This window comes from Cryptomeria japonica, chromosome 11 (assembly GCF_030272615.1).
Source record: "Cryptomeria japonica chromosome 11, Sugi_1.0, whole genome shotgun sequence".
In the NCBI taxonomy this organism is placed as follows: domain Eukaryota; kingdom Viridiplantae; phylum Streptophyta; class Pinopsida; order Cupressales; family Cupressaceae; genus Cryptomeria; species Cryptomeria japonica.
Genome location: NC_081415.1, coordinates 375,776,975 through 375,800,650, shown reverse-complemented (window position 1 = coordinate 375,800,650; position 23,676 = coordinate 375,776,975). Strand labels below are relative to the sequence as shown.

Below are 23,676 nucleotides of genomic sequence, written 5' to 3'. Positions count from 1 at the left end.
TATATAATATCATATATATTATAATATATTTATATAATTTAACTTATATTATACGATATATTAGTTGTATACACCTAAAAATGACTAGACGTGATTAAATAAATAAATTGAAAAGTTTATTTATTTAATTCATGTTTCATATTCCTCTAAGTCAATCTATTAATTAAATATTTATTATTTAAGTAAATTTCATCATTGCTTCTAAAGTTCTTCTTGATTAAATAATTCTAAATTATTTAATTGATCATCAATGTTCAAATTCTAATTCCACATCATATTCTCTTCCAAGTCATCATGCCATTTCAACAACCATGTGGCTAGGTAGATTAAATATTTTTAATATTTAATTCCTTATTTATCTTCAACTTCTATTCCTAGTCAAAAGGAGGAGGAAACTTAGGTGTCCTACTTCCTATATTCTCTCCATCACCCCTACCTCCTAGGTGTTCGTTTTGTCCACATCAACCTGGTTAAGGTCCACTTGTCCTACAATGTCTAAATTCTCTCTAACATCCCTAGATTGGTGATTCCACTTGTCTTGGAAAGCCTAGATTATCTCCAATCATCCTATATTCTTGGGTCTTCATCCTTGGTCAAGGTGAGCATCATGCCATGTGATTTCTCTTTCCACCTTGTCCTCCACCTTGTCATCGTAGGAGGAACATCTTCTCCCTTTCTCTCTCACATTCTAACCAATTCTTCTCAGCCCTTCCTTCTATCAAGATTCACTCTCAACCGTTGATCTCTGCCACATAGGATTTTGGTATTGCAAAATCTATAAAAGGAAGACATTTTCCTACATTTGAAGTTAGTCATTATCAAGCAATCAAGCAGTTCTAGAGCAATCAAGCAATCTAAAGTGTGCCTTTCGCTTAAATTCATAGAAGCATATCATATCATCTATCATTGCATTTTCCATATAGTTGCATCTTACATCTTTCATACCATAGTCCATTCATCTTTGTCATCTTGAAGCAAACTAGTGCAAATCTGAGAGCAAACATTCCAGCAGACAAGAGCAGAAGATGATAGGACACAACGGGACAGCAGTGAAGGTTTACTTATTTTAGTTTGCTTATTTTATATGTATCATTGGTAATTTGGATATTCTGTAAAGTCTTAGGCTTGTGAAAGCTTAATTCATAGGCTTGCAGGTTGTTCACATTTTCCAGGTAACACTAGTTTATTTAAGTTAATTTATATATTTAATTAAATATATTATAATTAAGATAATATACTAAAATTATAATTAAATTAAATTGAGTTAAATCATATATATTTAATTTATTATATTATAGATTCAAATCTCATTTGATTTTTATTGTGTTGTAGATGAGGTCCTTAGTTAAGTATTTATCCCTTTAGAAATATCAAAATAATTAAACTTAATATAACAATATCTATTATAATTATATAAAGGAAACCCCACTATTTAAAATATTTAAGAGATAAATTTATAACATCTTAAATTATATATTTTATCATCTAAATTCAATAAAAATGCATTATTTTATTTTATATTGTTAGATTTTTAATTCATAATTTAATTTTTTATCTCAAATTAATTATAGCAAAAATATTTATTTTTATAATAAATTAATAAAATGATTGTAAATTGATATTTGATTAATTGATAAATTATTTTCTTATTAAATTTAATTTAATAATTTTTATTATTGATTAATAATTAAAATATTAAGAATAATTAATAGTTAAATTAACTACTATTTTGATATAATACACAATAAATATTAAATTATTAAATATTATAACTTAGAAGTTAAAAATTTTAAAAAGTTTCTTAAATTCCCAAGGGTGCAAATTAACAAGGGTGAAAACCAAAATGTTGGTAAGTTATTTTACCCAAAGAATATTATACCATATGTTTATCGTAAATTGTTTTACCCAGCGCCAAGGCATATACGGACTGCAGTGATAAAAATTAACCTTTTCGGAGAGGCATAGGTGTACCAAATTGTAGAGTCTAACACTATTTTGAAAAATACACCGAACAGAAATTGATAAAGAAAATGGGATAAAAAACCAGAAAACGGTATTTGTCAATGGGGCTTACATGAGACAGCACACACTAGTCAAAGCTTCGTGTGTGTTGTTTAAGGTTGGCCTAACTTAAGGAGACAGGCTGCTTTCAAGGTCTTGATTATATACATGCAATGCTCAAGTACTTAATTTATGTTACATGGTCTAGAAACAATCATTTTTAATGGACGACCAAGGCTAAAAATCCCAGCTAATCTTTGAAAATAATACAGACATGCAAATGCAAAAGGGACATTAAATAAATATTACTTAATGAATCAGAAAGAATATATTTGCAGCATTAAATCAACAATTATTTGTACAGGATGCAAAAGGGACAGAGAGACCTGTTCAGCTGATATTTCAAACTCCTCCTTCCAGCGTGTGCTTGCCTTTTCTAGTGAATTTAGTTTTTTATACTTGGCCCGAAGTTCAGGAAGAGTCATTTCTCTGGAAACAACATAAATTATGATATGATAAGTGTGCAAAAACACATGCAATTGATATGTTACCTTATGTTGGCAAAAGGGTGTTACTGTTAGCATTAAATAAATTTATGAGTGTGACAGTGTTGTCAAATATGTTGATGAGCTAAAATGCTTTTAATACTTCAACAAACCTCAAAGCCTCCCCACTTGCAGGTCGAAAAATTTTATATGTTTTCGGAGATGAACCCACACTGCAAAAAATAAATTAACCATGTCAAAACAAACAAATAAATAAAAAATGTTTAACATGTTCTTCACAAGATTTCTTCACATGTCAATCTTGAAATTTTATTATTGTTAAACTATCAAAGAAAAATATGACATAGTTTGAAATATAAGCACTTCAAATGTTTCCATTATTGTTTTATTACAAAAAAAATTTAAATAAACAAGAAGATTTTTTTCTCATCTAGATATAAAAGCGTTTTTTATCATGTCTACAAAACCAGGAAAGGTAGAAAGAGTGCCCCACTTTGAAGCCAGAACAACAAAGATTCAAGTTTTATTTTTCCAATGTGTGATGTCAGAAACATTTGTTTTAGCCAATAAATCTAAAGTGAATTCTCCTCTGAGTCAGGAAGATAGTTTCGAGAAAACAACGTGAAAACCCTTACCATATCTCTCTTTTAAGCCAAGTGAATTAATTATAGCACTTATCACTAATTATGTTGTCGAAATGGTTGATTACTCTTTCTCGACTGAAGAACCAAATGACGAAGGAGATGGCATTGAGCGCGAAGGGCGGTTGCAGGGTTCGAGCTAGGGCATCGACGCCCTAGCTCATGGGCGGTCTCTATTTACCTGTGCCTAGGGGGAAGGGCATAGGGTTTTCTTGCAGGAAGGGGAGGATCTGTCTTCTGGGTGGTTGGTGTTGGTGGCGGTGTGGCGACCTGTGGGTGGAGGGTTTGTGCTGAGTGCGGCAGGGGCTCAGGTTTTCCTGTTGTTTCGTGATTACCCTGTGGGGTGAGGGCGGCTTTGGTCCGTTTTGCCCTTTGGTGGTGCTCGAGAGGGGTGGGTGTTCGTTCGGTGAATAGCAGGGGTGTGTGGATTCCTCGTTTTCTCCCTTTGGGGTGTGAGTTTATCGTGTGGTGCGATGTCTAGTACTGGAGGAGAGGCCTCGGGGGCATCACTCGGCATGGATTTTCGTGTTGAATTGGGTTCAAAATCCCCATCCCAAGGTATCAAGACTTTTGATAATAATCTTTTTTGTTTCAGATTCGGGGTTTCGTAGTGTTGGTATGCCTAATGGCTCTCGGATTACGAAGATTAATGGCTGTCTGGAGAGATGTAGTGAGAGGCCGAAATTGGTAATTCCTCCAAAGATGATAGTCGAAGATGTTGAATAATTTTCAAAACACTCGTTATATTGCAAGTTTTTGGGGATGAGGGTTTCTCTACAGTTTTTGGAGAACTAGGCTCAGAGGACTTGGGCTCCAGAAGGGGAAATGGATATTATGTTGTTGGCTAACAATTACTTCATGGTTACTTTTAATTGCATGGATGATCGCAATAGGGTCTTTGAAGGAGGCCCGTATTTTTATAACCAGGTGGGTTTGTTCATCAAACCTTGACATGCGGGATTTAACCCTTTGGAGGAGCTCCCGAATTGGGTCCCAGTGTGGGTTTGATTACCTCGTTTTCCGATGGAATGTTGTCGGGAGGATGTGTTGCGGATGCTCGCTTCATTGCTTGGGAAGCCTATTGGATCTTCAACGCAAACCTTGGGGAGAAAGGTAATGACTTTCGCTCGTATCTGTGTTGAAACTGATCTTAGTAAGTCTTTGCCAGATGCTATAGATATGTGTGCGGGCTCTTATTCTTGGGTCCAACAGCTGGATTATGAGACTTTGCCATTTCGGTGCCGTCTATGTCATGAGTATGGTCATTTGTAGCACAAGTGGCCTAGGTCTAAACCGGCTGAGCATCAACCTCAAAAGCCTTCCCGTAACCTTGATGGGGTTGATAAAGGGAAAGCTTCCATGTCTATTGAGGTTGTGGGTGTTGATGGTTTCGTCCCAATCAAGACAAAGAACAGGAACCGAGGTCAAAAGAGGTCTTTGCAGGAGAGACAGGAGGAGGATACCTTTTAACAGATTTGAAGCCTTGGATGATCTTAGCCAGCAGGAGGTGAATCCGGGGTTGCTTCCTTTGGATCAAAGTGCAAAGGGTTGGTTCCTGATAGTGTGAACTTGGATACTACCCAGGTTCAGCAAGTGGTTGGGAGTCAACAAATGGATATGGATCAGCAGGTATTGGCTCAAGAGGGACCCATTTCTTGTGCTAAAGTGAAGATGGCTGGTGGGGATGTTTCTCTTGCAGCATAGAAATTGGAATTTGCTGGGGTTAAAAGTAATAAGATCTCTTCACATCTGGGTCTTATTCAGAAAGACATTAAAAAAGGAGCAACGAAGAAGATTTCGAAGGCTGGCAGAAAGGACTTGGATAAGATCAAATTGATGGGGGAGAATTTCGTTGAGTCAGGTCAATAAAGACTTTGGATTCTCGTTTTCCTAATCCCCCAAAATGATTGTGCTATCATGGAATATTAGGGCTTGAACAACGGCCCTAGACAAAAAGTTGTTCGAGAATTGATTAGGAGTCATTCACCTAATGTCATTTTCTTGCAGGAAACTAAATCATCTATGGAAAGTATGTTTGGTCTCGTGCCAAAGTTGTGGGGGAGAGGTGAATGCCAATGCATTGGGGCATTTGGCTCCTCTGGAGGTGTGGCTTGTCTTTGGAACCCTTTGAGGATTCGTCCTATATGGGGGGTTTCTTCCAGATCATCTTTATCCGAGGTTGCTTCTAGTCTTGAGACTGGGGAATATATCTTGCTTACTAACATTTATGCCCCCACTGATCTTCATGGTAAGCAGAGATTGTGGTCTCATATTACTTTTATGCGTGGGTCTTTTCCTTTCCATCCGTGGATTATGGTGGGCAATTTCTATGCCATCTTAGAGTTGAGTGAGAAGAAGGGTGGTGTTATGCGGTTGGAGCCTTCCCCCTTCCTTCTTCAGGATAGTATATCAACCCTAAATCTTGTTGACATCAAGCCCAATAATGGTGTTTATTCACTTGGAACAACAGGAGGATAGGGGAGTATTGGATTGCGGAGAGGCTAGATCGCTTTCTGGTTTCTAGTTTTTGGGTTGGTGGGGGGTGGTCCGCATGCTTTGAGATTTTAGGTTGGAGAGGTTTGAACCACTGGCCCATCAAATTAGTGTCTTCTTCTGCTCGGGTCGCTTGCGCTCCTTCATTCAAATTCCAGCTTATGTGGTTGCGTGACTCTTCTTTGCAGGATCATGTTGCGGAGTGGTGGAAGAAAGGGAGGCCAGCCTTTGGTACTGCAATGTACAATTTTGCCAAGCAGCTACAATTTGTTAAGTTTCAGCCTAAACAGTGGAATCATCAGTGTTTTGGTAATATTTTTCATGCTAAGACAGCTGCTCAATTAGAGTTGAATGGCATTACTAGAGAGATAAGAGAGCATGGATTGTCAGAAGCCTTGCTTAGGGAGGAAGTTAGGGCAATCAAGGATCTTGAGGAGTGGGAGCTTAGGGAGGAAATCTACTGGAAACAGAGAGCTCGACTTGATTGGCTTCAAACGGGGGATAAGAATACTATGTTTTTCTTCAATTCAATGAAAGCAAGAAGACATGGTAATTCCATCCCTATTTTGGTTAATGATAGAGGTGAGCAGTGTTTATCCTTGCAGGAGATTTCTAGGGAGACTATGCAGTATTTCCAATCCCTTTTTAGTGAGGATTCTCAGGGGAATCAGAAGAGGAAAATCAGGTTCTTGCTTGTATTTCTTCTCTAATTACTAGGAAGATGAATGAGCAGCTTATGGGACCTATTTTGTTGGACGAACTTGAGAGGATTGTTTTCCACATGAAGAGGGGGAAAGCTCCTAGACTGGATGGGTTTCCGATTGAGTTCTATCAAGAATTTTGGGATATTATCAAATTGGACTTATTGGAGGTGGTCCAAGAGTCCCAGAGGAATAAGCAGATGCTTTGGGCTTTGAATGCGACTTTCATCACTCTCATCCCCAAGTGTGTGGGTTCAACTGATCCAATCGGTGGTTCATGCTCATCTGATTTATAGGTGTATGCTCCAAGTGGCACCAAGGTGGTTTGTGAAGGAATTGGATTCTTTGGCAAGGCGATTCTTATGGGCAGGCAACCTGTCCTCCTCTAAATGGAGTCTTGTCAAATGGGACTTGGTGTGCAGCCCGAAACAGTTGGGTGGGCTTGGCTTAAGGCAGTCTACTTTATTTGGGGAGGTTTTGGCAGCATGGGCTGTGATTGCCATCGCACCCCTTGGTGTGGAAGGGGATCGTGGGGGTTCACATCCCTTCACAAAGATATAAAGGGAAGCAGCCACCGCAAGGAAAGGAGGAAGGAAAAAAATACGAGAGAGCAGCCAGGAGCAGACCTCGGGACCAGTAGGTAAGAGGTAAGGTAAATATATTATAAATTAATATATTAGTATGAATTAATATATGGGAATAGTAACCATTGTATATTTCATTAAATATTAATTAGGTATGATAATTAATAGATGTTAATGTTAATTAATATATGTTTCATTGCGCATTAATTAAGGATGATAATTAATATGTTAATATTAATTAAAGTACATTTCATTGAACAGTAGTAAGATTATATTAAGGCATAAAACATGTGTATATTAAGGAATACAATTAATTAATATACTAATCTGTTCATAAGGAATGATTAAGGAATATAGGTGTTATCAAGGAAGGTGTAATGCATATGTCAACAATGATAGGGTATATTTAATATGAATATATGTTAAAGAATACATCAGGAATACATATTAACATAAAATGTAGATTAGGAAATTAAATAGTACTAAATCATCAAAGTGCATTATAAATACAAATGTAAACCCACGTTGGAGGCTATAGGGAGGAAACTCCTTTAGTCTAAGGAAGGGATTATGAAATCCCTAGGGCAGTATATATACTGATTATTGATATGCATATGTAGGGCTTGGTTGATTAAGTTCAACCAAGAGGAGATGGATCTGGCCAGTCCACTCCGAGGACTTGGGTGATGGGATGCATCACTCAAGGCAAGGAATGACTCATGGTATTCCTTGGAGGGCTTGGGTGTAAGAGGTTGCACCCAAGACAGGAATTGAAATAACCTTCGATTTCCTGGAGGGCTTGGATGTAAGAAATTACATTCAAGACACGAGTCGAATTCACCTTCGACTTCCTGGAGGGCTTGGAACCAAGATAGGTTCCAAGAAGGCGAGCTTCACGGCCGCCTAAGGACATACTTTGTATGGCATTCGTATCCTTTTTTAGATTAAAATGATGATTATGTAATTAAGTATTTTAAAATTCAGTGGCAATTTATATTATATATATATATATATATGTCTGTTGTATTCTAACAATTTGTTTTTGCAGGATAGTGATCCCTAACTAGTAGGGACATTACATTGATCAACGAGGACAAATCTTCTATCTTCTTCTTCAACACGCCCGGAACTATTCAGTAGAGGATCACTCATATCTTGAGATTCTAGGTTGGTTCTCTTCCTTTGACTTACCTGGGTATTCCTATCTCTACTGGTAATCCTCCCAAAGACTCTTGGCAGGGTATTCTAGACAAATTTCGCATGAAGGTTTTTTACATTGACACAGATGGTTGTCCTTTGTTGGGTGGGTTCAACTGATCCAGTCGGTGGTTCATGCTCATCCGATTTATAGGTGTATACTCCAAGTGGCACCAAGGTGGTTTGTGAAGGAATTGGATTCTTTGGCAAGGCAATTCTTATGGGCAGGCAACCTGTCCTCCTCTAAATGGAGTCTTGTCAAATGGGACTTGGTGTGCAGCCTGAAACAGTTGGGTGGGCTTGGCTTAAGGCAGTCTACTTTATTTGGGGAGGTTTTGGCAGCAAAACTATACTGGAGCTGGTGTGTTGAACAGGATCGAGGTTGGGCTAGGATTTTGTCTTACAAGTATTTGCAGAGGATCTTGAAGGAGGAAATCCCAAGATATCTGCTTGCAGGAAAAGGCTCTACGATTTGGAGTACTCTCAAGAAAGGGGCTGCACTGATAAAAGGAAGACTTTTTTGGATCTGTAAGACAGGGGAAGAGGTGCTTTTTTGGTTTGATTCTTGGGATGTGTTGACGTGGCTAAAATCGCAGAACTATGACTCTCTCCAATCAACGTAGAATAGAATGATCTTGCCGAGTATCCTATCCTCTCTTGAGATAAGGAAATCCCTAATGATGTTTTTAATTGATCAATGGGGACGACCTCAAGGTTTCGATTGTCAAGTCTTGACTGCAGGATAACTCAACGGTCGATGTAATTTGCTGGGAGCACAAGGGGTCTTACGATTTTGCAACAAGATGGTCTGTTGCGATTCTCGAGCTGGGAAATAAAAGCAAAAGAGAAGGGTTCAAGAAGCCTAAGGACAAGGATGATAACAGTTGATGCAGCGGGTAGACAGATTTCGATAAACCAGTTCTTGTTTCACTAGAGACACCCTCACAACTAGACAAGAACGGTGCAAGCTCTTTCAGGCCGGAGACACATTTTAGGCACCCAATTTTGGCGCAGCCTAAGAGGAACACCTGCAGTTGAACTAAGAACAGTTTGGGTTTAGACTAACCATGCACGGTGACCTACAATCAGCAGACCCCCAATGGTATGAACCAGAAATGCATCAAATACCCCTCTACACTTCACCATTAAAATTCCTGCACTCTAAAATTAACTAGCTGAAAGAAACCATGCAAATAGACTAAAACAAAAACAACAAACACCATATTTCAATGTTCATATATTTGCTTCAACTGCCATTACAATAATTTTTGCAACATCTCTATGCTATGCCTAAAATCTAACTTATTCTAACTACAAAATTCTAACCTATTACAATGAGAGGAATCCTGCCTTTTATAGATTTTACAATTCTGAACTGGTGGCTAGGATTGACTACATCCAAGGGTCCTGATCTGCCTTCCAGAAGCATGGCAGCTTTAACCCATGCCCGCTCAATTTTCAGTTATCTACCCAACAACTACCTACAACTGTTTGGATTCAATTTGGGTCTATCCGGTGGTTGGACATAACTGACCTGTGTCCCCTTTGTTTTAAAATATCTTGAGCGAGACCCACAAGCAGTTTTACATTAAACAATTTCAGTTCTTTAAACAGAATTTCTGGAATTAAATTCAGCTGTGCATTTTGTGAGTTTGCACACTTGGTAGCATTTTGTGTGTTGCTTGTTCTTTGCTCCCGGTGGTGAAGTTTAGCTTGTTGTTCAACGACACACTTCCCAATGTTCGGTTCTGATCTCGCGCTCTTGCAGTGTGTTCCCACATCTTTTTCTCCAACTTTCAGCGCCTGGCTTTGATCATCAATTTAGCTCCTCCTGATGTCATTTTCCCGTGAACAATCAATTTCAGCTTTAATAAATCAAATTGAAAAACTAATTAAATTAATTTGACAAATATTAAGTTTTCTAACGTCCGGCTCGAGAAGCTCTTTGTGAGATGTATCTTTTGAATGTCTCTCACTTCTTACATGAAGTTCAATCTGTCTTCTTGACTTGTTCTTCTATTTAGACAAAATTCAGGCTTTCAGGCCTCAGTGCAAACTTTAAGTTAAACTCGGCAATTTTACCTAAAATGTGCGATTTGATGACTTCTTTTTCGTTTATTTTCGGCAAATTAGATAAGTTTGTGAGCTTTGAGAATTTTCGGCTCAAAAAGGAAATTCGCGATGTTTACCTTATAAGACATTTTTGGGCCTATGAGGAATTTTGAGAGGTTTAAACTCCCTCTCGGCCTTTGAAATCATTTTTGGGCATTATGGGTAAAATTCGCGATTTTGACTCATTCTTGAGTTTTTCGGGTCTATAATGGTTTCTGCGCGATAATTGCTCTATAGCCAATTTCGGGAGAATGAGGTCCTTTGCAAGCTGATTGCGCGATGTTCTCTATGAAGCTTTTGGAGTCTTTTCAGCTCAGAAAGGAAATTCGCGAGTTTTAAGAGTCTTCTATTATTTTCGGCAAATTAGATAAGTTTGTGAGCTTTGGGAATTTTCCACTCAAAAAGGAAATTCGTGATGTTTACCTTATAAGACATTTCCGGGCCTATGAGGAATTCTGAGAGGTTTAGACTCCCTCTCGGCCTTTGAAATCATTTTCGAGCATTTTGGGTAAAATTTGCGATTTTGACTCATTCTTGAGTTTTTCGGGTCTATAATGGTTTCTGCCCGATTACCTTTGCTTCTGCGACCTTACTTGGACATTCTCTCGTTCATTGGGCAGACTCAGACCAAAAATGGGAGTCCCTGTCCAGGACGGGGATGGGTGTGCAATACGCACAACAGGATGGCTACCCTCCCATTATTGATCAGTTTACTAATTTAGTGAATATCTGACAGAGGTTCCTTGAGGCAGGATGGTCTAGAGTGAGCGACTTTAGGTCTGTTTATAGGTGTGGGCAATTGGAGATGGTGTGGTGGAAGGTGCCTAATGAATGGCCGGTTGTTGGTATGGAGGAAGACTGCACTGAGCTTCATAGCATTTTGGCTAGTAGACACTGCAGTTCCCTCGAGGATGGGGATAGACTTGCTCGGTCCCCGAATCCTAAGGGTGTTTTTACTGTTGCCAGTGGATACCAGGTGTTGTTATCGGGTAGACTGGAGGGGAGGGAGGTGCACTAGTGGAAATATGTTTGGAACAAATTCTCTTGGCCGAAGTGTAACTGTTTTGCTTGGACTTTGGCTTTGAATAGATGTCTAACCTGGGACAATATTCGCAAGCATGGGTTCCATGGTCCTTCCATCCATGTTTTGTGTGGTAATGGGGAGCAAGATTCTACACACCTGTTCTTCCGATGCCCTTTCTCGATGCAAATCTGGCATTACTGGTGGGGGGTGTGGAAACATCCTTGTGTTCACATGGATTCTCTGGTGGAGTTTTGGAGTAATTTGGGCAGGCCTCCTTTTTTGTCCTCTTTTCTCCAAATTGTGTGGCACATTGGGCCCATTTTCATACTTTGGCAGATCTGGTTAGAGAGGAATAGGAGGATCTTTTGGGAAGTCAAGTTGATAGTTCAGCAAGTGTGGAATAGAATAATTGGAATAATCCAGGAGACGGTGGAAGCTAAATGTGAGGTGAATTTTCCTCTGGATAGAGGAGAGGCTGAAATTGTGAGCAGGTTGGGTTTGCAGAAGATGTCTCCTGTCTCCGCTTGTGTCAGGAGAGGTAAACGTGCTATGAAGAAGGTTCAAAGGGTGGGAAGATGGTTGCCCCCTCAGGATGACTCCATTAAGATTAACACCGATGCCTCCTCTAATGGTAATCAGGGTCCTGCTGGGATTGGAGGTGTTGTTAAGGACTGTATGGGGGATGCGATTTTCTTCTTTTCAGTGCATAAAGGGCAGCAGGCTAATAATTTTATGGAGGGATTAGTAATTTTATATGCCCTAGAGCGTGCATATGAGTTGTGGTGGCGTAAGGTTATTTGCGAATCGAATTCGCAGATTATTGTTAATCTGTTGATTGAGCAGAAGGTGAGTGGGATTAATTGGCAACTAGCAGGGATTGTTCATCAGATTTTGCAAATTAGTGTTATGATGGAGAAGGTGTCTTTCATCCATATTCCTCGTGAATAGAATAGAGCAGTTGATTGTTTGGCTAAGTGGGCTTCGGAACATGGTGAGGATTGGAAAGTTGAGGGTTGGGAGCATCTTTCCCCTGATTATTGTCAGGATTTGCATAGGATCTTTGATAAGGATATGGATAGTTATGAAGCTGATTGATTACTTGTTTGGTTTGTTGTTCTCTTCTAGAGCTTTGGGGCTCTGGGTTTCTTATGTAAGGATTGTTTTTGATTATTAATAAAGTTTTTACCACTTTATTCAACAACAAAAAAATGTTGTTGAAATGGTTAATATTGAGTGGATGGTATTTTAATCGCTATCTGTTGATGCGTGTTTTGTGACACCCAATAACACAGATTAAAATACCAAGCATTCTAGATTCAAAGAAATGAAGTGATTTTTTGTTGACACAAAGGGCATACGCTTTTTACTAGAACTGGGATACTAAACTGCCTTGAACTTCAAATAAAAGACAAAAAGGGATAAGATTAGAGAATCTAAGCTAAACCTAAGGACAATGATAATAATAGATAGTGCTTAAGCCTTAGATAGCTAGATTCCTTATGGAACTAATTTCTACTTAACTAGAGAGTTATAACTCACAACGCCATAGAAAGAGTGCAATCTTCTAATCTAGTGAAAGATTTTCATATTGCAAACATCCATCCAAATACCCAATGTTAGTGCAATCCAAATGAACATCCACAATTGAATTATTGCCAAAATGAGGTTCAGACTAACCATACGCTGCAATTTACAATCAACAAGATACAAATGGTATGAACCAAGGAATTCATCAAATATCTTTACATTTCTCCATTAAAATCAATGAACTTCAACTAACCCTTGAGAAGTAGAAACCATGCAAAATGTTGAAACAACACACAGAGATCCACCATATCTTCAATGAAAATTATGTATTATTTTTGACATAGTCTCGGCAACAATTTCTGATCTCCTAATCCTCCTACTACTTCTAAAAAACTATTCCTCTATTATGAACCTTACAAATGAAAAGGCCAGCCCTTTTATAGACTTTGAGTTACAAAATAAAGGGCCCACATTGATTCTAAATCAACGGCCAAGATAATTCAATGAAACCCTAAGGTGAGGTAGTTATAACTACTGCCTTCTTACATTTAATATCCCCTAGTGAGAAAATTACAAGTCTATAAATGCACATCCTTTTGCGGAATAGGACCAACGAAAAATTAACATAGCCTCAATGGCACAATTTACAAGGAGTAGATGATGACATTTCATTCAATGCATCCACATGTCCACTTGTTCTCCTTTGGATAAGTCAATTTTGATGCATCTGGACATGTTGACCTTGAATTATTTGATTGGTGGAGATGAGTAGGCGCCACCTCAACTTGCATATCTTCCTACTTCCTTCATCTTTGTTTCAACTCCACGTCTATATCATCATAAAGAAGTCTCTACATCTACAATAATATCTCTTGATACTCAACATCATCCTACCTTTTGATTATTGATGTCATTAGTCTATAATTATAATTTTTCTGACGTGTCATCTATCACTGAATGCATGGAGATAGTCTACAGACATTGGCCACATATGATGGCTTCCAAATCTAAACAGATATATTATTAAAGAGCAGCGATAAATCACATATACACAAGCAGTGATTGAAAGTCAATGTACAGCACTTAATAAATTGCATGATTTATTATAAAAATTATTAATAAACAGGATCAGATTCTCGTGGAATGGTGGAATCTGTTTGAGTTTTGGCATCATGATTGTACTAAGATTTACATTCTGAAGAAGTCAAGAATGAAGATATGAAAGGGTGCAGCAAGACTCAGCGTGGAAGACTCATAACTCAAGCAGCGATTTGATTAAAACAACTAGCATCGATCTACACCAAGGTGGCAGGTGTAACTAATGATTTATATCAGAAAAAATAGCAAACTAATACGATGATGACCATATTACATTAAAAAATGTCAATATACGATTAATATGTTTTGTTAAGGAAATGGGTAGTGATTAGAAGAAAAACAGTTGCTTGCTCTCCAAATGGTGCAATGTTCATTAAGGAATATTTTGTTTTCAAAATACGATTCATTATGACTTGTTAAGACATACTGTGATAACCAAAAGGGGCTGACTTTTCAAAGGGCTTTCTATAAGGATAACCGATTTGTCTTATTCCTTATAATAATTAAGGTTATGAAGAAATCATATGTTTATGGTTCGATTAAACAAAAGTCACATTCAATGGTTGATTAGATACAACCTTTCTATGAAAGGTTATGTGAGATATATATATATATAAAGGAACCAAACAGAGGTTGATTAAGTGTGTGGATGAGAAATGCTGAGAAAAAATTTCAGAAAAGGGAGTATATGCTGAGAAGAGAATTATATCAGACTATTAGATGAAAATAAGAAGGTTATCGACTCATAAGGGGAAGGTTGTCAAAAGAGAATACACGTGAGAATTAAGGAGGATATTCAGTAAAAGCTTTGTTGCAGATTTTTAGAAGGCAGAGTAATCAGTTTTGACAGATTTGTGGAATACTTCATAGCAGATATATGACAGTCATATAGCAGATTAAAGGAGCCATTCATACCAAAATTTTGTGCCTCATTTAGGTGGAGTTGGTGCTTCATCCTTGTGGATTGGTGTTCATAAAATCAGAAGTGGGAGTTGGTGCTTCCAGTGGATTGGTGCTCACAGAATCAGAATTTGGGGAGTTGGTGCTTCCCGTGGATTGGTGCTCACAAATCAATCTAGGCGTTTGCGCCCCTACAAATTGTAAAAGAAAGAATATACTAGCATTCATTTGCCGTGGTTTTCTCCCATTTTGGGATTCCACGTAAAAGCTGTTTTCTTTGTGTTCTTTGCTATGTGTATCGTTATTTGAAGTAGAAACATAGTTTCAAATCAATCTAAAAGTTAAAAATAATTTATATACTGATTCAGCCCCCCCTCCTCAGTATATTTGTGTGCTCTTCATAATTTTGATGGTTTATATTCCCAAATTGCATCATCTCCATCATACTTTGTATCTCCAACAGTTAAATTTAAACTTTGATTTTAATTTCTAAACTTCAAATTTTAAAATTTAAACAATCAAAATACTGTTATTATATACTATATTGTTGCCATGAACAAACCATTGTTATGCTGCTGAAATAATACTGTTACATTGCTGTCATGATTAAATTTACAATTTTATTACTGTTAATATTTGTTGCTCTCCATAAACTTGTGAATATTTTACAACTCTAGCCAATATCCTAGAGACCCCTTGCCCTTTATTTAATCAAGCAATCACCTAATGCACTTATTTCCAATTCAAGCCAACAAGAGGAAAGAAAGGATTGGCGCTAAAGACTCCAAGCCTTTTCTCAACAGTAAAACAAGAAACATCAACTTATGACCCTCACACCAAATCTAAATCACCCCTAGCATCCATTTTAAAAATGGGAGATTATCGGCCACTAATTCACAAAGATGAATCCTGTCCCATCAAGTCTCAAAAGGATTAAGGAAACAAAGCCCTAGACTACAAAGTGAAAAACCATTGTAGGCACATTCAGTGATTAATAATTTAATAGGGTTATTTCTCTTCTCTAGAGTACAAACAACAAAACCAATTGACTAGCATTCAATTTATTCTTAATCTTGCTTTATTCAGGCATTCCAATGGACTTTAGTTATAAAGCAGAAAGCCCACATAGTGATCAACAGGTTTCATTTCATCAGGAAGAGGTGTCCTGTTGTAAGACCAATATATATTTGTCTTTGAACAATGTACTTTCTTTGAATCTACCCCATTCCACTTGCTCGATATTTTCCCAAGATACTCGTTATTGCAATTGAGGCAGGTTGTCTCCTTCCCATACCACATAATTTATAAGTAAAACTAGAATGTAAAGCAGTCTACACTTTCAAAGTTCATAAATGAAATTTGGTACCATTGATGCAGATAAAAAATATTTTACATACAAAATCCTGTGATTACTTCATTGGCTAACATACCTGAAATGTGATTAAACGTGAATAAGCGTATAAATATATATTTGAATGTTCACAATGCTCCCTTTGCAGAATTTGTAAGCGAGTAGACAGAGTGAGATAAAAGGGCCACTTTCTTTGCAGTTAAAAGAGTGAAAGCTAAAACCCAGTTTTTTTATGAACTACATTTGATTATCCCATGTGATGGATACAAACTCCAGCATTATAATAAAATGTTTTATGAACAAATAAAGTGGAGAACTACGATAAGCACCAACATGTCAAAAACAACAACACAGGCAGAATTACAATGTTGGCAGAACTGTGATTTCTTTTCTTCTTCTTTCCTACACACTTTCTACCCAACTTGTTTCAATACAGTCATTAACAAATAAGTAGCATATAACATCATACAGAATCATACCATTCAATGGCTAGCAAACAATGCTTTCGACCAAGCCATTCCCGTCTTGATTCATAAAATCCACCATCTGCCTGGTTTACAGAATTCTTCATGTTTTGATCCAACAACTCTTTTACAGACTGCAAGGAAGAAATTAAATTGTTTTATCATCAAAGAATCAAATCCCATATGTTACAAGGAAAAAAAAAATAAGAAAGAAAATTATAGACCAATCTTCATGCACAATTTATAAATGTAGTACAATGATGAGATTTGAAACCAAACTCTTCTATAGCGGATCCATTCTGACGAATTAATGATATCAACCCCAGATGTATACCTCCCATACAATTCCACGATCAATTTGTAATGTAAACAGCGTAGTTGATGCACCAGACATTTGGTCCACATGTACAGTCTGCTAAGATACATTATAAATTAGAACAATAGAACATACTGATAGCATGGCTCCTTGCGCAAAACCATGACAAAATTTGCAAACTTCAAAGCAGATAATACTGACCTTTGGGGAACCCTGTAGCTTTATAAAGTTAGCTTTGATGTCAACAATTCCAGAATCAAACTCCCCTTCTTTGCGAGCATCATGCACCAGAATATCTAAAATACTACTAAAATACTCAAAAAGCCTGCAGTAGAATATACACTTGTAATAATTACAAACAAATTAAAATTCTACAGTCTCCAAAATACAAAGCAAAGTGCCCAATATACCTGTTTTGCATATCAGGGAGTATACCCAAAATACGATTCAAAAAACGCCCAATATCATGCATATCTGTTTCAAGTATTCGACCCGAAGGTTTCTCTGTAACTGTTATGAAGCATGGGAAACGTTAAAAATTAGGATTGATTCCAAACACAAACAACACCTTGGATAAAGGGCAACCTAAACAGAACAAATTAGAAGGCAATAAAAAGGTAAAAGGCTTTTTTTTTCCCTTGCAGATGAGATAAAACCGTTAGTTTATTTAATCTGTTGACAATTAATTATTTTCAAATTATGGCAGACCTTGTTATAGCAAATGACTTAGTCAGGGTGTTAGGAACTTATCTATAACAGTGTAATAATTAGCATCTTCTTAATGAACTCGTACCTTGCATCAGTTTCAGAGAAAGTTGTCCAAGAAACTTCTAGTTATTGTATAAGAGGAATGTTTGAGAAGGGTCCCAAGGGTGTGATTAAGATGTGAACCCAGTCACAAACTGAGGAAGATAAATCAAAGATCTAGTTTGAAGCTGGAAGCTTCCCCCAAAATTTGTTGATCAGAGTGAGAGAAATCTAGCATTGCTATTTGGAGAAAGCTAAAAGGTTAATACCATGAAAAATATAAGCATCAGTACTGCTTCTCAAGTTGCACCCCAAAAGTTTATGCTTTAATGAAATTAAAAGGTCAAAACTTTGAAAATTAATTATTGCTTGAAGTTTTTGGGGATAAAGGAACAGAAAATGTTAAGGAAAAATACACCAAGTCAGTGAATAACCACCAATATGTAAAGATAAACCCACTCAAAAAGATGCCCTAGTAGATCTGATGGCTGCAAAGACAGTCTCCTAGATGCAAACAGATTTAATTAAAGAAAATGCCATGTATAAAGAATATGCTAAAGTTTTCTTGTCAAGAAAACATTAAAAGTTATGTTGACACAAGGTAATGAATAAGAATTGAGTGAGATTACCCTAAGGAAGAAAAATACTACTACGTACATTTTTTTAATTTAAAAAAGTCAGGTACTGATAGCAATGAACCCAAATATAACTCATGGCAAAAATATGGCATAGAATGCAGCACTTCAGTATAATTTGCTTCAAGATGATGTGAATCTGCTAATCAAGGAATACTCTACCCTGGCTACTTCACCAACACAAATTTTATCTTATCTGTATTCAACCTAGTTGATTGCACTTGGCATTTTCTGGTGTTTTTTTTAGAGAACAGTAGATTGTCTTAGAATTGAGTTGTTTTAAGTGATGAACTAAAATGAAACAAAGCTAAAAAAATGTTGACCTCATAAAAATTGTCAGCCACAATAAGGGATTAAAAGCCCCAGATTCAAGAACCTTAGTATATTTTACCTGTAACTTAAATAAAATCTAATATAATCTAATACATGAAACAAATTGTTTGAAATGGATTTTGCTAATGTGAACTACAAATGACGATCTTTTTTTTTACAGATATTTCTTGAGTAAGAAAGCAATAAAGATTTACAACAATGATGACAAAAGTTAAAAATTTTCACAAACCGAGCAAAGTCAAGGTAAACTATTTTACAACTTTTACATTTTTTTTGGGGAATGCAAATTTGGCAAACAAGTAATGATATTTCTTTATCTCAAAGTAAATATGTTCAAGATCTTTTAAACAAGTTTAAAATGAATGATGCTAACCATGTTTCAATTCCTATTGAATTAGGCACTAAGTTAATGCTTGATATACAAACTCCACTTGTTGATCCTACTTTGTAGAGACAATTAGTTGGAAATTTATTTAACTATTACTAGGTCAGATATTGCTTATAGTGTTGGTTTGGTTTCAAGATTCATGTCTAAACCTCAACAAACACACTTTAAAGTTGCTAAACGAATTTTAAGATATATTTAAGGAACTATTAATGTAGGTTTGTTTTATGATGCAAATTCTGATTTTACTTTAAAAGGTTTTACTAATTCCAATCTAGGTGGAGATCCCAATGATGGAAATCTACTTGTGGTTATTGTTTTTTTGTTGGTTCAGGAGCAATTTCTTGGAATAGTAAAAAGCAACAATCTACCTCGCTTGGATCCACTAAAGCTGAGTACAAAGGATGCACTAATGCTTCCAAAGAAGCCTTGTGGCTTAGAAGACTACTTGAAAATTTGGGTCTACCTCAACACAAACCAACTCCATTGTATTGTGACAACCAAAGTGCCATTGCCTTGGCTAAAAATCCAGTTTCCATGCAAGGACAAAACACATTCCTCTCCAACACCACTTTATTAGAGAACAAATTGAAGCCAAGCAAGTTTCACTCCTCTATTGCAAAAGGGAAGACCAAGTTGCAAATATTTTGACCAAGCCACTTTGTAAAGAGAAGCTCCAATTTCATTGTAAAAACCTTGGTTTGCAACCCATTGAAGGGTTTGATGTAAACTCTCCAAGTAAAGCTTAAGGGGGGGTGTTAGAATATTTAATTTTTACTTGGCTTAGGTTTATTTGTATTTAGTTTGAAATATTCCTTTGGAATCCCTACATATAATTTGTCCTCTTGTACATGTGCGAGGACAAGTCATTTCTTTTATTTTTTTTTATTAAGGTATTTTAGATTTCCTCCTTAAGAGGATGTGGACACATGGCACACACATTTTATGAATGGTGGCATTCATAGATTTGAGAGTTACTTTGTAACTCCTCTCCTCATCTCTATTTAAGAGATGTCTTCTCTCTCATTTCTTCTTAATGACAATATTGTAAAGAGCTTCTTGCTCTCTCTCTCTCTCTCACATTTTAGGCATTGCCTCATTCATAATAACACGAGGGGTTTTTCTTTGCTTTTCCCCTTTCAAAGGTTCTTGTGCCTCCTCCTTCACATTTGGGTGATTGCTCCAAGGTTTTTGCATTTCTCTTGATAACATTTATTTCATCAATAAACTTACTTGGATTTTGTTTTTCTTTCCTTGCCCTTGTATTTCCTTTCACATCTCTTCCTCCCAAAAAAATGCATCCCCTCTTCCCCTCCTCGAAAAATTGGTGGAATATACAAATCTCCTCTTTTGTACTCCATTATGCAACAATATTCTATGCAAATCTTCTATGCCCAACCTACAATCAATTTTCTTCTTGTTACTCTATTTATTCAAAAACACAATATCTTTTTAGTTTTTGTTCCATGCATAAAACACCCCACAAGATGTTGAGATACATAAGCTGATGTTCCCTGCATCTTGGCCTCATCTATAGTATGACTTGTCCCCACTAAAAAAACCATATCCTTAAGACATGCTTTGTTTTCTAGAGGCTACTAAATGCATAGGTTGTAAAAAGATATAAACAAATAAAACGGTGCTATGTATGCACATAATGCAGAGTGTTATGTTAGTTGAAAGTGACCATATGTTCATATTACCTGGCAATGCATCCCTAATGATTCCCACTGAGATCAATGCTGCCCTTGCCTTCCTATGAAATTCATTGACTCTTTCTGAATCTTCAGATAAACAATGTGGAGGTAAAATTGGTGCATCACCCTGCAAATTATTTTATAGAAAGAAACAAACTTTTTTCATCTTATCTCAGTATAAGTAAAAAACACAATTGCATGAGATACAATTCAGCTATTTTACTTGTTCCATGATAGCCCTGTACATCATACTGAGGGCTTTCTTTCCATAAGCACTGTCATAATTATATGCACTCAAAGATGGCCCTGCCCTGCAAACAAAAACTTATAATGGCCAAATCAATAATATGTTTAACACATCAAAGCATAACATTCCCTACCAATAACAAGTATCAATGGAAGAATGGCTTCTCCAATAGAGATTCAATATCTAATGCCCAAATAAAAAAGTATAGTAAATTACTCATCATGACTAAATGTGTCATAAATATATTAGGTATGTAAGATTTACAGCAACCAAAATAATTTCAAAAAATTGGTGTCAAAACGTACCTACGATCACCTTGTGTCAATGCCCCAAGAGTTTCCAACCGTTTAGCAACTATGGAAGCAAACCGACGGTCTCCTCCCAAATTTGTAAAAACTAATCTGTAAACATTACTAGAAAATTAACCACCATTCCATAAATTTTAAAGGTCAATATGAGAACACAATGCTCTAATATTATCAAGACAACTGCATATTCTACCTAGGTAATTCCTTGTTTAGATTACCACCCTAGATTTCCTTACATCTTAACAATAAGATAACAGATTTGACCTAATTTAAAAACAAATGAATCAAACACCAATGATGAAATCAATTACTTTAAACAAACTGGTTTAGTTCAAAGCAAATACTATCTATCCCACTACACAAAATAATTCAAAAGAGAACAAAGAGAAAGTAAAAGGATTAAGATAGGCCTATCTATTAAAAAAAAGTAACACTAGGTTTTAAGTATTCCACCTGTAGGCATACATTTAACAAGCTAACCATCATAACAATGTGTAGAATACAATTGCTATATGGAAATCATAGTATACTAATAATATAATCTTTGAAACTCAACAAACTAGCTGCTCATTAGAAAATACTCGAACCAATATTAATTAACAAATTGTAAACTAAAAGAGCAAAAAAGATAATTGATACTAACTTAGATCAAAAACATCAAAGTTTACATCACATAGTATCATGTACAAATATCGAGAAAATTTTCCGCAATTAATTACAAATTAAAGCTATGTAATTAAAACCCATCACAATTATATCAAGATACATAAAAGCTCATAAACCCTATGTAATGACCACCTCTACTTTTTTCCAAATAATCTCAACTGAAAACCAAGCAACAGGCAGTCTTTAATACACCTTTTGATCACCCAAATCTCGAGATGCGCAAGGTGAGAGCATACAGTGCTTAGGATCACACTTATACTCAACCTGCCACTATAATAAATGCCATGCAAATAATCATGTACACACCAAGCGTCCACAATGATCACATCTCACAATTATTCCATAGTGCATAATATGCAACACAAGCATGCACTAGGCAGCTGAGCCAACCATGTCTACGCTTCTTCAACAAAGTGCATGATAAACAGAGTGAACATGCAAATCAGTAGCATGAGTCAAGCCTTGATTCAAACCAAAATGGTCAACAATACCAGGTTTGGCCAAATATGAAATGCTACATGTATTGGTGGTAAACTGTCCGATATTACAGTATCAGAAATGGAAGAACAAAAACAACGGACAATACGACCATCAAGAAATTACAAACATATATTGTTGCAACAAAGAATAAGCAAATCTAAGTTACCGGTTTGGGTTCAGGCTCAAATTCGGGCATGCGAACGCGGTTTGTGGGTTCGGGCAATTTTTTTTTTGCACTTTGGGTTTGTGGCTCAGGTTCGTCCGTACGTGTGTGTGTGTATATATATATATATATATATATATATATATATATATATATATATATATATATATATAGATATATATATACGTGTGTATATATATATATATATACAATGATTAACAAGAACTGCAATACAATCTTATATCTCTGATTTTGAAACTAAAATACTGCTGCAATAGATTCTATTAAGTAAATATCACTAATGAATCATACAAAATAAAAAAGCAATCATACCCAACTGAATGACAATTGGACTAGATGATGGAGAAGATGTGAAATCAGTTAAGTAACACTAAAAATCACTGTCAAACACCTATACACAGGTATGATATAAAATAACAGCCAATATGAGTCTGAAATAACATTGAATATCATGTAGAAATCATTCAAATAATGCAATGCATCACAACCATCACTACTCAAACACTATAGTTGATGTTGGAACACTAAAATCACTAAAAAACTTTGTTCCCAATAAAATGTCATATGCAGCTCTGAAATCTAAAATAGCTAATGAAGAGGTCTGAAATACCATCAAACCCTAAGGCCACAAACCCAAACTCCTTCAAACATAATTTGATCAACAACAAATCATCTCATTAAGAATCTCTACAGCCAAGCGCCTCAATACAAACAACAATCACTCTAGAACAAGCTGCAAACTAACTCTTTAACCCAAACACATGCCATACTCCATCATTGGCACACCCTTCATGTGATGGTATGACCATAGTTTGAAGACTCTAGAACTCTCCAAACTCACGAATCCTATCTATAGACGAGTCCACTTGCCATTGACTCCCGAGGCGAGTTCAGAAGAGTCCTGAGGAGTATTCATCTGAGTCCTAGACTTGAACTACCGAGTTTTGGGCATGGACTCTTGGGTACACTTGGGTGCCGCTAGGGAGGTAAAAAAACATTAAAAAAGTGGCTTTCCTTCAAAAAAAATTTTGTCCAATATTGACCAAAATAGGGCTGAACACCAATATAGGAAAGGAGAG

At 36.4% G+C, this 23,676-nt stretch overlaps 1 protein-coding gene across 5 annotated transcripts in view; it reads right to left on the bottom strand.

The window, feature by feature from the left end:
• LOC131069484 (protein FORGETTER 1) overlaps positions 1–23,676 on the bottom strand; it is a 176,941-nt gene that overhangs the window by 53,442 nt on the left and 99,823 nt on the right. For 4 of the 5 annotated variants that reach the window (XR_009112137.2, XM_058004929.2, XM_058004930.2 and 1 more), the window contains exons 21-29: positions 21,265–21,360; positions 20,936–21,023; positions 20,719–20,839; positions 17,326–17,425; positions 17,117–17,240; positions 16,934–17,011; positions 16,615–16,733; positions 2,660–2,719; positions 2,388–2,490 (exon numbers count right to left, since the gene is read on the bottom strand). Coding sequence is in view for 4 of the 5 variants with exons in the window: in XM_058004929.2 (XP_057860912.2) it covers positions 2,388–2,490; positions 2,660–2,719; positions 16,615–16,733; positions 16,934–17,011; positions 17,117–17,240; positions 17,326–17,425; positions 20,719–20,839; positions 20,936–21,023; positions 21,265–21,360 (889 nt within the window). In the remaining variant the exon portion in view is untranslated. Of the gene's footprint in view, positions 1–2,387; positions 2,491–2,659; positions 2,720–16,614; positions 16,734–16,878; positions 17,012–17,116; positions 17,241–17,325; positions 17,426–20,718; positions 20,840–20,935; positions 21,024–21,264; positions 21,361–23,676 lie in introns of those variants that run through there. The other variant, XM_058004932.2, reaches the window with a different exon arrangement.